Source organism: Ilyonectria robusta (genome assembly GCF_021365365.1).
Source record: "Ilyonectria robusta strain PMI_751 chromosome Unknown BGZ61scaffold_11, whole genome shotgun sequence".
NCBI classification, from domain to species: Eukaryota; Fungi; Ascomycota; class Sordariomycetes; order Hypocreales; family Nectriaceae; genus Ilyonectria; species Ilyonectria robusta.
Genome location: NW_025764445.1, coordinates 247,113 through 261,289, shown reverse-complemented (window position 1 = coordinate 261,289; position 14,177 = coordinate 247,113). Strand labels below are relative to the sequence as shown.

The 14,177-nt window shown below is 54.5% G+C and overlaps 3 protein-coding genes across 3 annotated transcripts; 2 read left to right on the top strand and 1 right to left on the bottom strand.

The window, feature by feature from the left end:
• Window positions 1–1,688: 1,688 nt before the first annotated feature.
• On the top strand, window positions 1,689–4,912 carry BGZ61DRAFT_353268 (uncharacterized protein; the record flags this gene model as incomplete). The annotated part of the gene is made up of 4 exons (XM_046240500.1): window positions 1,689–2,860; window positions 2,936–4,134; window positions 4,199–4,509; window positions 4,565–4,912. 4 exons carry the CDS (start codon window positions 1,689–1,691, stop codon window positions 4,910–4,912), a joined length of 3,030 nt encoding a protein of 1,009 aa, XP_046103556.1.
• A 3,077-nt stretch (window positions 4,913–7,989) lies between these two features.
• Window positions 7,990–9,576, top strand: BGZ61DRAFT_39389 (uncharacterized protein). Its single transcript, XM_046242882.1, has 2 exons — window positions 7,990–8,525; window positions 8,565–9,576. The coding sequence occupies exons 1-2, from the start codon at window positions 8,397–8,399 to the stop codon at window positions 9,255–9,257; spliced, it is 822 nt and encodes a 273-aa protein (XP_046103555.1). The 5' UTR covers window positions 7,990–8,396; the 3' UTR covers window positions 9,258–9,576.
• Window positions 9,577–10,609: 1,033 nt separating this feature from the next.
• On the bottom strand, window positions 10,610–11,183 carry BGZ61DRAFT_478496 (uncharacterized protein; the record flags this gene model as incomplete). Its single annotated transcript, XM_046249017.1, has 3 exons — window positions 10,610–10,659; window positions 10,693–10,883; window positions 10,915–11,183. 3 exons carry the CDS (start codon window positions 11,181–11,183, stop codon window positions 10,610–10,612), a joined length of 510 nt encoding a protein of 169 aa, XP_046103554.1.
• Window positions 11,184–14,177: the final 2,994 nt, after the last annotated feature.

Below are 14,177 nucleotides of genomic sequence, written 5' to 3'. Positions count from 1 at the left end.
CCGCTGGTGAGGCAACTAATCCGTAGGTGGGTCGCCCGGTGAGCCGCCTAGCCATATGACTGCGGCCTGCAGGCGCCTACAGGCGACGGCTGGCGACGGCTGGCCACTGACAGAAAGAACGCCGGGGTCAACCCCACTACCGGGATGCAGCACAGTGAACCAATGCACTGCAGAAACGGCTTCCAGCGTCTCATTGGGGCTCGACTGTGCGGCGTGAGATGATGATGGCCGCCTCTGCCTGATGTCGGCGTGTTTGACTCTAAATGATGAGCCATTCGGCGGAGCGTCGACCTAGCTTGTCTACTGCCGTGATTGCGATACGTCCGTCGCCGGTGGGCGCTCTTTGTTTTCTGTTTGTATCTCCGTGGCCGCGCACTGATGCCTGGTGTGACGTGAGCCATGCGATGCCGTTGGTGGAGCCTGTTACTTGTTACTTGACAGTCGATGCCGCAGATGCAGTGAATCTTGCGCCCATCCGTCCGTCGTTGGCTGTTGGCTGCCGGCCGTGATTGTGAGGCTGATTGTGAGCCCTGACCATCCACATAGCCGTCTCTGCGGCCTTTCTGCGTCTCCCCGTGACCTTTGTTGTGGCCGTTTGGCCGACTGCTTGCATCTGGCTGTTTCGCGGCCGACGCCTCAGGCGTGCAGGCACATCCATTCACATCCAAGTCGCCATCACCACCCGTCGGGAGGCTCTCAGTGATTCATCCATCACAATCCCTCCTTCATCGATCGGCAGAGATTCAGTCTCCCAGCTGCTCTATTTAAACGTGACCCATCACCTGTCCTCTCATCTGGCCCTTCTTTGCACTTTCCTCCCCTCCCTCTCGCCGTCACCCGCTCTCGCAGGCACCCTTTGACTGTCATCCTCACTTTTTGCTCGCTCGCTCTCACATCGCACCACCATCATCATCCCGCACATTTTTTCTTCAACTCTGTGTCCTTTCGTCCCACTTGCTTTCGGATCACAACGTTGGCTGTCCACTCGACCAAGACGTTCGCGAAACGTCATCCCTGTCCTGTCGAATCGCATCTCACCATCCGCTGCGTCCTTGTGCGTCTTCTCCGTGCCCCCTTGCTCGTTTGGTTCGACGACATATCTTCCTCTCCCACTCTCCCACTCTCCCATCCCATGACCGGCGAGCGGGAAAATAATCCATCTCGAAAAACGACGTATGCTCAGCTCCCCCCGCGGAATCCGCACCATAGAACACGCTGCTAATATCTCTCCTAGCAACACTTACGCGGCCATCATTTCGAGTATCCAAATAACCAACCTCGCTCTCGTATTCGCGTCAAGTTGGTTGAGCCAGGCTTCTATCTGCCTAAGATCAGACTCATCGCTGCCTGATAGCCTGATATCCTGAGGCGACCGACCTACAGGCGAGCTACAGCTGGCAAACAACCATTCCAGCTAGCAAGACGCTGCGTTGGTGGATGCAACCCACCCGCTTGTACAGCTGGCAGCCCACAAACCCTTCTTGGCCTCCAGTTCCATTTGCATTCCACCAGCACAACGCACACGCACACTTGAAAAAAGACATTCCCTCGGAGCTTTTCTGATCAAGATATTTTGCTCTCTTCTTCATTCATCAACTCCGGCATTCCAGCTCTCCTTTCATCCCACCTCTTGCCGCCACGCCGCACGCTAAGTGACGTTGCAGCCACTCAGAGCTTCGTCGTCAAGGATGGAGTCCACCGAAGCCACCATCGCGCCGGCAGATCGCCGTGACGACGCCAACCCCATTGGTTCCACAACGGCCACTGACGACTCCGCCCGGACGCCCGTGGAGACGAACCCCAGCTCCACCGAGCCCGACTCTAAGCCCGCCGGAGCCGGTCGATCCGATCCCGCCAAGCGAACTAGCAAGAAGTCTGCCAGCAAGAAACATCGCCACGACAAGTCCAAAACCTCCAAGCGGTCCTCCAATAAGACCCTCGCCGACGCCAGCCTGAGCGATAATGAGGACGACAGTGAAAGCTCCGACGCCGTAGATTCTTCCGATTCAGAGTCCGATTATGGCGATGAGGTTGAAGCAAAGTCCAGTGTGTCAAAGAAGCACGTCAAGGTGCCCAAGTCCAAGCCAAAGTCCACCAAGAAGGCCAAGTCAAAGCAGGAACCGAGTTCGAACAAGGCAGCCAAAAAGATTCAGAAGAAGAAGAAGAGGGCCAAGGCGTCGGCTATCGATTCTGATTCCGATTCTTCCTCTGATGACGAATCTGCAGATTCCTCCGACGAGGAAGTGAGCGAAACCAAAAAGTTGGCTTCTCAACAGGACGGCCTAAAGGATGAGTTCCAGGCTTTGAGGATTCAGGTTGCCCAGCTGCAGCATCAGTTGGCCCAGAAAAACAATGCCTCACAATTCGCCCCTGGTGGGTTTGGCTATCAATTCTCTTTCCCCATGGCCCAGCCGCAACCTACCATCCAAACCCCCCAAATCCCTTCTCAAGTGACTTCCACTCACGCCCGCAAGCGTGGTGCCCCACCTCCGAGAGGAAATCCACGACTGCAGAGCAACAACAGCCTGTCGGGTCTGGGAGAAGAGGACAAGGATTCGCTAGATGAATCGAAGACGCCGAAGAAGTCTGGTGTCGACTTCAAACGCGTCGATTGGGTGTGGGACAACAAAATCCACAACTACACCCTGCAAGACACGACCGAGTCTACGGGTGACTCTCAGTACAATGACTTCATCTTCCATGTCCGCAGGACCTTTGACTGGGAGGGAAAATACCGGTCTACGGTGGTAGACATCAAGAGCAAGCTCCTGCGTGAGTGCCTCCAGGATATCATGGGAGATGTCACTGGAGTGAGTTTGGTGGACGAGACCCCCAAGGTCGACCCGAACCTTCTATTCCTGTAAGTGCCAGCCAATCATTTCCTCCCTTTGGCCAACCTATGTTTTGAGTACCATGCTAATTTCGTCATCTTTAGGTATCTGGAAGACATGCGCGACCATAGAAAGTTCCTCAAGCATACTAAGCCTGCTGGAGACAGCAAGCAGGAACGTAAGAAGAACCAGAAGCGGCTTAATGAAAAGCAAAAACATCTCAAAGTCCTCCTCAAGTACCTCGACAAAGACTATGCTGCAACCAAGGAGAGCCTCTACCCCATGCTGGAAAGTGGTTTGATCACATTTGACCTCTTGTGGGCGCTGTGGAAGCCAAACACCATGGCTTGTATGACCACGTATGGCTCTCCGAGTGAGCCCCGTGCCTTCAAGGTCGAAATGGCCCAACTCCACGCAAGTATCATGAAGGGTAACTTTTACTATGTTGATGGAAAGTACTTTGAGTACGACGGGAAAAAGTTTGGCTACGGCAACATCTCAGAGGACATCCCCGAATTCCACGGCGCTCGAAAGATCACCAGCCTCCCATGCTACCCGCTCAAGTACCATCAGAATGAGGAGCAAGTTCGCCAGAGCCTGATCGAACGTGGCAAGAAGTTTGTGTCTCTCAGCGGTGTTCACTACAAGAGTTATCAGGGAATGGCTTTCCTAAAGCGTAAGAAGAACGCGATTGTCAAGTTCAACGTCGCGCAGAGCAGGATCATGGTAGACCCAGCCATCTTCCGGCGGATCAACCCCAACTACAGTGTCTCTATGGTCAAACCCAAGGATCATGATATTCTTGACGACGACGACGATGGTTCCGGTTCTGAAGCAGCCTGTTGCTCTTGTGAATCTTCAGACTCTGAAGGCGGTGAGAAGATCAAGTATATCACCAAGGTCTTCAAGGACCGCAAGGGCGAAATTCACATGGCGCGAATCCCCAAAGAAGAGATGCCTGAAGGGCCTGAGCAGGACAGTCTCGATTTGTTACCCAACAGGCAAGGCTCAGTCAAAGAAGACAGGGTCGATGAGGAGGGCGTCAAGTCGCTACCCGAGTTTACTGATGAAGAGTACTTGATGGCGTCTCCTGTAGTCCTTGGGTTTGCCTTCTCAGAGAAGCAATGGTTGGAGTTTACTGTATCTGGTGTCAAAGACATCAGTTGGAACGAAAAGGCTTGGGACTCGCTCGTCCTCGAGGATGGGACGAAGGACTTGATCAAAGCGTTGGTCGAGTCTCGCAAGTACCACGCGGCAACCACGATTGATGATGTGATCCAAGGCAAGGGCAAGGGCCTCGTCAGTAAGTTTATCCTCCTACAAACGGTTATTTATTTGGGACATCAAGTGCTGACAGAGCTCTTTAGCTGTCCTCCATGGACCTCCGGGCACTGGCAAAACCCTGACAGCCGAGGGTATCAGCGAGCTTCTCAAGTGTCCCCTGTACATGGCCTCTGCAGGAGAGTTGGGGACGGACTCCCGATTCCTTGAGGTAGAGCTTCAAAAGATCTTGGACATCTGTCATGCGTGGGGCGCCATCCTGTTGCTGGATGAGGCGGACGTGTTCTTGGAGAAGCGAGATATGCACAACATCCATCGCAATGCCCTCGTGAGCATATTCCTCCGACAGTTGGAGTACTTCCAGGGCATCCTGTTCCTGACAACCAACCGCGTCGAGGTATGTCTTTCCATTGCTCTATGTTGCGTTCGATTGCTAACTTACTGCGTCCCAGACTTTCGACGAAGCGTTCCAGTCACGAATCCACATTGCTCTCCGATATGATAACCTAGATGCCAAGGCGAAGAGGACAATCTTTGAAATGTTCCTCGGCCGAGTCAAGACTCTTGGCAAGATTGAGGTGAAGCCACTGACGGAAGATGACCTGGTCCTGCTATCGAAGCAAGACCTCAACGGTCGAGAGATCAAGAACGTGGTGGGCTCTGCTCAGGACCTGGCCGTTAACAAGGGCGAGGCATTGAGTATGAAGCACATCAAACAAGTACTGAACGTACACGCCAAATTTGGGCGGGATCTGAAAGGCGGGACTGGGTATGAGGAGGCCATGAGGAGCTACTTCTAGAATCGAGGTGGCACACCGCCATGCTCGGCAGGACAAACTCTAGAGAGATTGACCAGAGAGGTGAGAGTTGGGGGAGAGTGATCGAAAGGCTGGTTGACCGTGAGGTGGAGCAGCTACCTGAATGCGAGGCGCAAGCGAAGCGGCTTTGGCGCATGAAAATCCATTGGAGATTGAAGATGGATAAACTGGGGTTCAACGGTGGTGGATAGCGATCAGCCTCGGGTTACGCGGATGGACCATTAAATTTGCGGATTCACCATGTACTTTATGATTGCTACGTAATAGCGAGCGAAACAAGGAAGCGAGAAATAGGTTGATATGCATGATCCGCAATTCTTAACCCGGGAGCCAAAAGAAGCATCCTCGTTGGACAGAACATGAGGTTCCATGAATTGCCACCGCGCGACGGTCGGCCGGGATGCCATGGAACGGCCCCTTTCTGCCCCCGGCACATGGAGACGGTCAATCTCGGTGAGCGCAGTCCGTGTAAGACCTTGATCGCCAGAGCACCCGAACAGCCACGGCAGGCCTCCCCTTTTCCGGGTCTGCAAGCTTGGACACGGAACGCAGTGCACGAGCCATGAAAAACGGTAGGGATTTGGTTGAAGCAAGCGGAGACGGTGTCAGCACGTTCCCGAGAGTGGTTGGAAGCGATTCAGGCGGCATGGTTCCAAGAGGCGGCTGGAAATAGCAACGTGGACTCGTATGTAGGACGGGTAAGCGGCCCCACGCCGTATTTCCTAAATACGGGGTACCGATAGACAAGACCATTGCCATCCTTACTAAGGGAGCTGATCAGCTGGGGTTATCTCCACTTGAGCCGGATGTCGTCGGCTGAGGCTGGGAGATGGCTGACGATGAAACCATCAGACGCCGGGTCGAGGGTCGTTTGCAGCTGGAACCTAATTCTTGGTAGTTTTCAACCGGCTTGCATGAATGCAGGGTTGAGATGCAAGAGGAGGTTGGAGATGAGCGGAGCCTCTTGGAGCGGGTACTATGCAGATGGGAAGAGACATGGAGCCATTGGGTTGCTGGTATGTCAGACGGGGCGTTGCGAGGAGGATGGCCATAGGGATCTATGATGATCCAGGTTGCGTGCGAGCATGTGCTAGGATGCGGAGAGAGGGAGAGCAATGAATAGGCTCAAGCCATCTTGGTATAATAGGGGCATTTGATTAGTGAGCATAATAAGCAAGGAGTCAATAGCCTGTGCATCTGTATCCCTTGGCCAAGCATCGTGAGTTCGCCTTGTTGCCCAAAGAGGTAATGCTGCACCTGTACCTAAAGGGAGGGAATGATACGGAAAGGCAAACCTAAAATACACAATGTGATGAAACAACACAATCGAAGAGACACGATTGAGATGCGGAGACTAATAAACCGTATCTTGTTCAGACTATTCAGCAGGAATCTTGGGGTCACGCCATGGAATGCATAACACCGCCTTATCATCATCACAAAGTCAGATCGGAGCAGAACAATGCCAAGCCCGAGGGCCCGAATTGGATTGTTTCTGCCCGTCCCGACCGCCTACTTTATTCGGATGGCCAACGTCCCGGCCGATGCTGCCTGAGGCCAACATACCTCCCGGCCCCCCTTTCAATCGCTGAGGTTGGCTGATGAATGGCTGATGAAGGCTGGCTTGTCTCTCATTTCCACTCCCCAGGGCTGTGAGCCAGTCGTGCACTAACCGCTGCCTCGCCTGAAAGCCCATGTCGATCATTCCGGAGCGCAACGAACACGATGCGCGCCAGTGGCTTGCTGTTTATTGTTTCATCACTGGCCGCGTCGTCCAGACGGCGGGAGTGAGGAAGGAGATTTAGGTGATTTGCTATGTGTGCGAAGTGGGCACAGCGTTACTGACACAATCCTCTTTTGACCGGACGAACGAACAAGCACACCGCAACGATCTAGGATGCGCCAGGATGCACCCAGGATACCGTGGACTGACAGAGAGTGGGGAAGAAGAGTGAGGGCCACGACGCAATGCGCAGAGCCACGCAGGGCCACGCCAGCTCATGGGCCGGACGGTCAAGAAGCATCCAGTCAAGCAATGAAGATGGCGGGGCGACCTCTGAGGAAGCAGATCCATCTGATGGCTACCGTAGATGGTCGTTTCTCGGCGGGCTAATCACTACACTACTACGTGCCCTCACTGGTTAATGCGACTTGACGGAGGTCGGGTGCGCTGGCTCATTCGTGAACTGCTCATGTCGGCCTGGCGTCTAGGCGGTCAGCGACATGCCCCTTACAGCAGCTCGATGAGCGGCAATTGATACCATGCGGACGACCAATTGCGATGCTATCGTCGTGTCTCTCAGCTGTCACAAGGCCAGTCCCGTGCGAATGCTTGGGTCCACGTATCGAGCAGATGTCGGCCAGATGCTGACGGCCACCAACCCCTGCAGTGCAGCGGAGAGTATTCTAATGCAACCCGAGAATTGGGGGAGGTGCCCAACTGAGCACGAGCACCCCCCCCCAAAGCGGTGGCGGACCTTGTTTTTCTTTTTAGCCAGATTTTCCGGTGTTTCGTCCTGTGTTCACTTGCCGTCGCCACGCAGTTACGAAGCCTCATACCGGGAAGCTGCCCGGATGGATGCTTCGATCGAGACTCCGCCGGATGGATTCGAGTGCCTGGAGATGCCCACTTCCGGCTTTCATCTGGTCTAGTTCTCTGGGATCTGTCGTCCTGCCTCGCTGACGCGGCGATCGGATGGGCTGGTACGGATACTTCTCTGGTGGAGCAGCCGACGCAGTCGTCGACTCGTTGAGCGGAGGGCCAAGGCAACTCGGGAGAGAACCACGCAACCCACTGGCCAATCGGGCGCCCATGGTACCTGGCAAACCCCGGTCAGTCATCCTGGGCGAATGTTACATTCCTGTCCAAGCCCTTGGGTTTGAGCCTGCCGCCTTGGGCAAGGCCGCTTGAAGTCCTGGACGCGCTGGGCCAGGTCGAGCCTAAGGTGGCCAAGGTGGCGCTGAGCCCGGCCCACACCCGGTGCTTGGTGGTGACATTCGCTAGCTCTAGGTCCGGGTGGCCAAGCACCGCATGCCCTGTGAGAAGGCTTCCAAGGTTCCAAGCGGGATCCACCAGACTCGGAGGAGAGATGAGAGCAGCCGTCTAGGAGGGTGTGGCCATGGGTTCTCCATCTTGGCCGACCCAGTGAGACAGGGAGAACGACAACAGAGACATATTATGTATGTGAGAGTCCGCCCACACCTCCCGGACCACCCACACACACCTACTCATACCTACTGGCACACCCCCGACTCGCCTTATTAACCCTCATCTCCCTCCTTTCCCATCTCGTGTTCTATTCCTTCCTACCTTCCTTGAATCCGGCCATTTGCCAACAAGTCACTCTTTAACATAACGCTCTCTAAAACGCAAGACTCCCAACAGTCTTCCCTCACCCTCTTTTCAAGGCAAATCAGCAGTATTCAGGGAATACTCTAAACCGATTCATACTCCCAATCCGTCAATATGAAGGTCTCCTCCTCCGTCATCATCCTGGGCGCCGCCCTCGGCGTCTCTGCCCACCCCAGTGGCCATGCCCACCAGAACGCCCACAAGCGCGGCAACTTCGTCGTCGCCAACAAGCCCACTACCACTGTCATCGAGTACGTGACCGCCGCTGCCGTCGCCGCTGAGGCTGTCTCTACTACCGCCGCGGCCGCTGCCGCCTCATCCACCGCCACCGAGGATGACAGCTCCAGCAGCGAATACGTCGAGTTCTGCAGCGGCAGCACCGCCAAGCGTGCTACCCTCGCGGAGATCGCCTACAAGGGCAACACCGGTACCGAAGACGACTACGGTTGCAACATGATGACCGTCAAGGAGAGCATCGCCTCCCTGTACAAGTACACCGCCACCTTCAACAACGACGTCGCCAAGGACCAGGCTTGTGTCTGCTTCAACAAGATCGGTGAAGATGGTGGCATCAACGGTTTCTGGAGCGGTAACGAGGCCATCTCCTTCACCCTCCCCGCTAGCGGCACCAAGGTCGTCGCTTTCGAGGCCAACTCCCAGGGTGGCTGCGCTTGCAGTGTCGGTACCGCTGTTGAGCTCACCGACGCTGGTCAGTTCGCTAGCACCTGGCTCGAGTTCGACTTCGGTAACACCTCCAACGACGACTGGTCCGGTGCTGATGCCTCTTGCCTGGTCTCTGCCGCCAACTCCAAGTACATCCCCGCCCTCAAGGTCTGCGGCTCCGGCACCTGCTCCACCATCTACTCCGGTGGCAAGGGCGAGAACGCCTACCTCGGCGGCATGGAGGCTGAGGATGGTGTCGGCCTGAACCTCGCCGCTGGCAAGGTCCGCCTCACCCTCACCGTCGGCGAGTAAGCTCGTCTTGATGACATAAAATGGCTCCTTATGCGCGGAGCAATCCGAGCTTATTTGAATAGATTTGGCGGTTGTTTTCTATACCTGGTGTTCTTTGGTGCGTGGATACACAACACAATACAACTGGGGTGATGGGTTTCTCCAGATGAGAAGCCGTAAGGCCACCTTGGATACTGGTTCGGGATCTCTTGTTTTTTACCATTACATATACATAGTACTATGATATATTGCTTTCAATTTGATGGACTCCTAAAACCAATTCTCCACAACCAATTGCTCGTGCATGCATTTGACGAGCTGACATTTGCGTGAACCAAGTGAACCGAAGGGTTGTCCCTTGGCTTACATGAACCATTGTCGTTGCGAACCGAACCGAAATCTCGACGAAACCAACGGTATGCCTGTCAGTCAATGCGTAGCCTTGTGTATATTAAATTTGGCTGTTGGTCGTCGTCGGTCGTTGGTTGTTGGCTGTTGGTTTGTGTGCCACATGGCAGATATGCCCGGTAGATCGCCAAGTCCCCATGAACGAATCCTTCGCAGTCTCATTGAAGGTCACACTTCCCCAATTATCCTACCGCGGAGTAAATCCTGCACTGTAAATCCTCCTCCCCTCATCGCCAGCGATCGTTTCTGAATGTTCTTTCGATCGAGAGCACTAGCACGCAGCAACCTCATTCACTCACCTGCAGTTGAGTCACACACAGTATCCATTCAATACACACGCCCCCCCTCCATCAGAGTTTTCTTGCCTCTCTTGCTTCCCCAACCTCGCCCAACGAGAAGATTTCAGGCTGCGTCTTTTTTGCCATTTTTCCCTGTCGTGGTTCGGGACGGGATGAACAAAAAACTCGTCGGAGTCGCATATGATAGGCCCTCATGCGTCCACGACAGGTTGGGGCGGGGAAGAACTAATGCAGCGTTGCCTGGTTTGCACGGTCGGTGTAGGGTAAGGTCTGGCAGCCTTTGTATGGGGCATTAATGGAAGCCGCTTTAGAGAGATGGAAACTAGTTTATGTGCGGTATTTGTGACAATTGTGTCGCATTGTGCGTAGGTGGAGAGAACGGTGGAGTTGGGAATGGACCGTTGACGGTTGCGGCTGGGACCGAGCCGTATGGTTTGTCAGTTATGACGAGTCACCATGCATGCATTGGTACAGTCGCTAAAGTGAGAAAGAGCATGAATAGGAGTACATGACATCAGCATGACATTCAACACAGGAAGCATTGATTGCCAGAAACTCACACATGCAGCTGACTCTTCAAGCGCCTGGCAATGGAGTTACGGTTAAGCAAAACGTCCAAGCACCGCGCCACAGGGACAGCCGTTAGCGACAGACGGTCGGTAGCAGCTAAAGGAGACTAACGGAGAAGGTTATTATGCCGAAACGGCCTTCATAAACTAGCAGAGATCAAGATGTGGATAGAAACTAACGAGTCATTATGCAGACACTATTCGGTAGTTGTAAAGCAGCGTTCTTCACAAGTCCGCACGGACTCCCCGGTGTCCAATCAAGACCAGCAGCCCCTGACTCGTACCTTGTTAGGCCCACTTGTGCCTGACATGCACCACGTGGATAGCACACCGGCCGGCAGCCCGCTGTCACCACAGCATTGACCCGCAGGCTACCCTATAACAAAGGCGTTGCGTACATACCTAGGTACATATCCGGGACTCCCGCGAGAGTTTCTTCTGCGTTGGAGCGGCATCGGGTGCGTTCCGCGGTGTCCGGGAGAGGGAGGACGGGGAGCAAATTCTATATTTTCCCCGCCCGGTGTCGGCAGTTGAGACCGTCGGGTTTTTGCTGTCGGCCGTGGTGGTGTGGAGAGGACGACGTGAGCGAGGTGGAGATCGGGATGTGGTTTTCGGCGACCGACTCGGATGCTGGGATGATTGGATGAATTGAAGTGAAGATGTGCCGACATGATGGAGTGTGCTAGAACAAGAGTCTAAGTACGTAGGTATGATGCACTCCCATCAGGTGGCTTCGTGATTGTAGGGTGGGGTTGTGGCGAGTGAGGGTAGAGGTGTTTTTAGGGTGTATTCACAACTTTGCTCCTACATACTCGCAGTTGGAATCTACAGTGATCATTAGATCTAGTATTGTGTCGTCGTTAAATTGGTGGTTTGAACATTCCGTTCTCCGGGTGGATGGGACAGCATGGGTTGAAAGTTGGGTGCATTTTACTTTTGTCGACTGAATGCATGTTTCATGAGTGATGAGTGGCATTATGCCGAACTTTGTGGGACAGTAAAATAGCTCTGATTCCGTCTCGGATGACGGCGGGGCGGACTCAGGTGGTGCTACGTCTTCGTTGGAGAGCTGGAGAGCTGGCATCGTCGCGAGTTCGATTCAGGTGCCGCTGCATCGCCGTAGTGGATAGGTTCAGATTGTTCAACAGCTTTCCGGTGAGGTGTTCGATGTATGGTGAGTTGGATTCATGCAAGTGCTGCCATTGAGGTGGCTAGCGAAACGACACGGCACAGCACAGCACAGCACATTACGGCACAGCATAGCACATACGACAACAACACTTGCATTGTGACTTGGCTTACTACGTAGTACACAGGATATTGACTCGCAGCGAGACAAGGGCCAGGTATTGAGTGCGACGGTAACAGCCGTTAGTCACCGGCGCTATCGACAGGGGATACGAATGCAAGAGAGATGACATGACGGAAAGTTGGGTGCCGATGACATTCCATACGATGTGCATGGTACATCACCATCGCCGACGGATATCTATGAATGCTAAAGGTTTCGACACTTTGTTTCGAAGAGTGGAAATGAGATGGTCAGCGCAAGAGGGTCAGATCGGGGACAACGAGTGGCGAATCTGAAAGGATTCCCACCGAGGATGTGCATCATTTGTACGAGGGCCAATCATGATTATCCCGGGTCCGTGGAACGAGGGATGGAGATAGACCTCTGGACTTGAACTTGGCGAGAGAGAGTTGACTGGGGTGCCTTGTTGAAATGAAGGAATTGCTCCGGGTCCCGTCCCCGGGAGGGCACGGATCATGGACGTGAGATCCTAGCCGTACCTGTCGATCCAAGCCAGGTCGCCACGCCATGAAATTTATTTGGTTTGGGTTAGTTTTGAGATGAGATGGACATTGAAGTGCCGTCGTGTCTTTCCAAAAGGGATGCATCTTTGAGACTGCATCCAATAGAAGAAACCCGTCGCCGCTTGCGTCTGCGCCGGTCCGAAGAGTCGACAGGACCGGGGCCCGGACTCGGTGCCGGCCGCGGACGGAAGGCGCGCACGGGGCTGTTACGGGCAGGAACGCCTGGTGTTGGTCTGCCAATTAAGCATGCTAGGCAACAGTGCATGAAGGAATGAACCAAGGCATGATGTAGATTAATTTGAGATTTTCTTTCCTCTCAAAAGCCCGTTGCTTTTTATTATTGTCGTGTTGGTTTTCCTTTTGCCTCTCCGCCATGGCATCATTTCCAACAATGCGACATTGAATCCTTTGCTTCAAGCTAGCGCGGTGGGTTTCTCGCGCCGTGAGGTCGAAAACAAAAGAAAGTCAAGCGACGAAACGGAACAAGACGGAAATGCCAAATAATGACAGGATGCAATAAGACACGCGCCAGTCAGCATCCAGCACGGCCATGGCATTTTGCTCGCCTCCTATACTGAGTGATGATTGATTGACTGATTGCTGAGGATCCTGCCACTCGGACCCTCCCTCCTCTAATAAAATGGCACTCGGAGCGGCTCCCTGGCCAAGCTTGGATAAAACAACTGGTTTTTTGGACGATACAGAGCCAGGATAGGTCAGTATGGACCAGGATAGGCCAAGACAGGCCAAGACAGGACGGGGCTTTTTATGGGATATGACCAGGATATGCGACGCGTCGCCAACGGCCGCCACCGTCCGCCAGAGTTTCATCTCGACGAGAACAGACCAAAATGAACCGCAGTTGAAGCCGCTACGGCCATTGTCTCCCGAGGCGCCCCGGGAGTCCTAGAAGTCTCAGGAGTCCCAATACCGGCACCTATCCAACATGACAGCGCTCGTGGGCCGTTGACGGTTGGACTCTGGCACCCCGGGTTGGCACGTTTCAAACAGACGGCGCGATTATTCCCCTTTTGGGCAAACCTCCCCTCTTCGGCGCCCCCTCGCTGAAGCCCTCCGGCCTCAATCCATACACAGTCGGTATTGGACCCTGGCCTCCCGGCTTCCCGGGGAACCTTGGACAGGGCATAGTGGATGATGGGACAGGGTGCAAAGGGGAGAGAGGGAAACGAGGGTGTGCTTGTGAGGGCTGTGCGCGCCAGCGACATGGGAAGCCCTTGAATGTGAACGGAAGCCTCGTCGTCTGTTGGCCGGGGCTGTTTGGCGTTGGTCTCGTTGGTCTCGTCGGCTTCAAACTTGGCCCTCTCCTCACATCATCGTCGTCTTCAGCGGCTTCTGTCCTTCCTTTGCGTCTTCTCGACAGACACCCGTCCGTGATCCTTCCCCAGCCCTGGCCTTGGCTGAGTTCACTCGTTTGACACGACCGTCTTGATTGTCGCGCGTTTCCCCTTCGTTCCGTCTGACCCAGCGCCAGACACACCCTCGCCGATTCCAGAAAACCTGTTTGGGGCTCCCAGGGGACCAAAAAAACAAAAAGAGCCTCACCACCGTCTCGTCTTCCCCCAACTTGCCGGATACCCAGTATATACATACCCAGCATCCAGCGTATCGAGATATCCCGCCATGGCGCCGTGATGTCGTGGAAGCACAATCCACGACTACCGACGAACCCTCGATCACCATCATGATCCCGCAGCCTCACCGGGCGAACGAGTCGGTGCCGACGATAGCTCTATTTACACCGAACACACGCACCTCCCACCAACACCCTCGCGGTCATGGACCCGACCGCGGGGCGAAGTGCGCACATCCCGCCTCCCGGGATTAAGAGG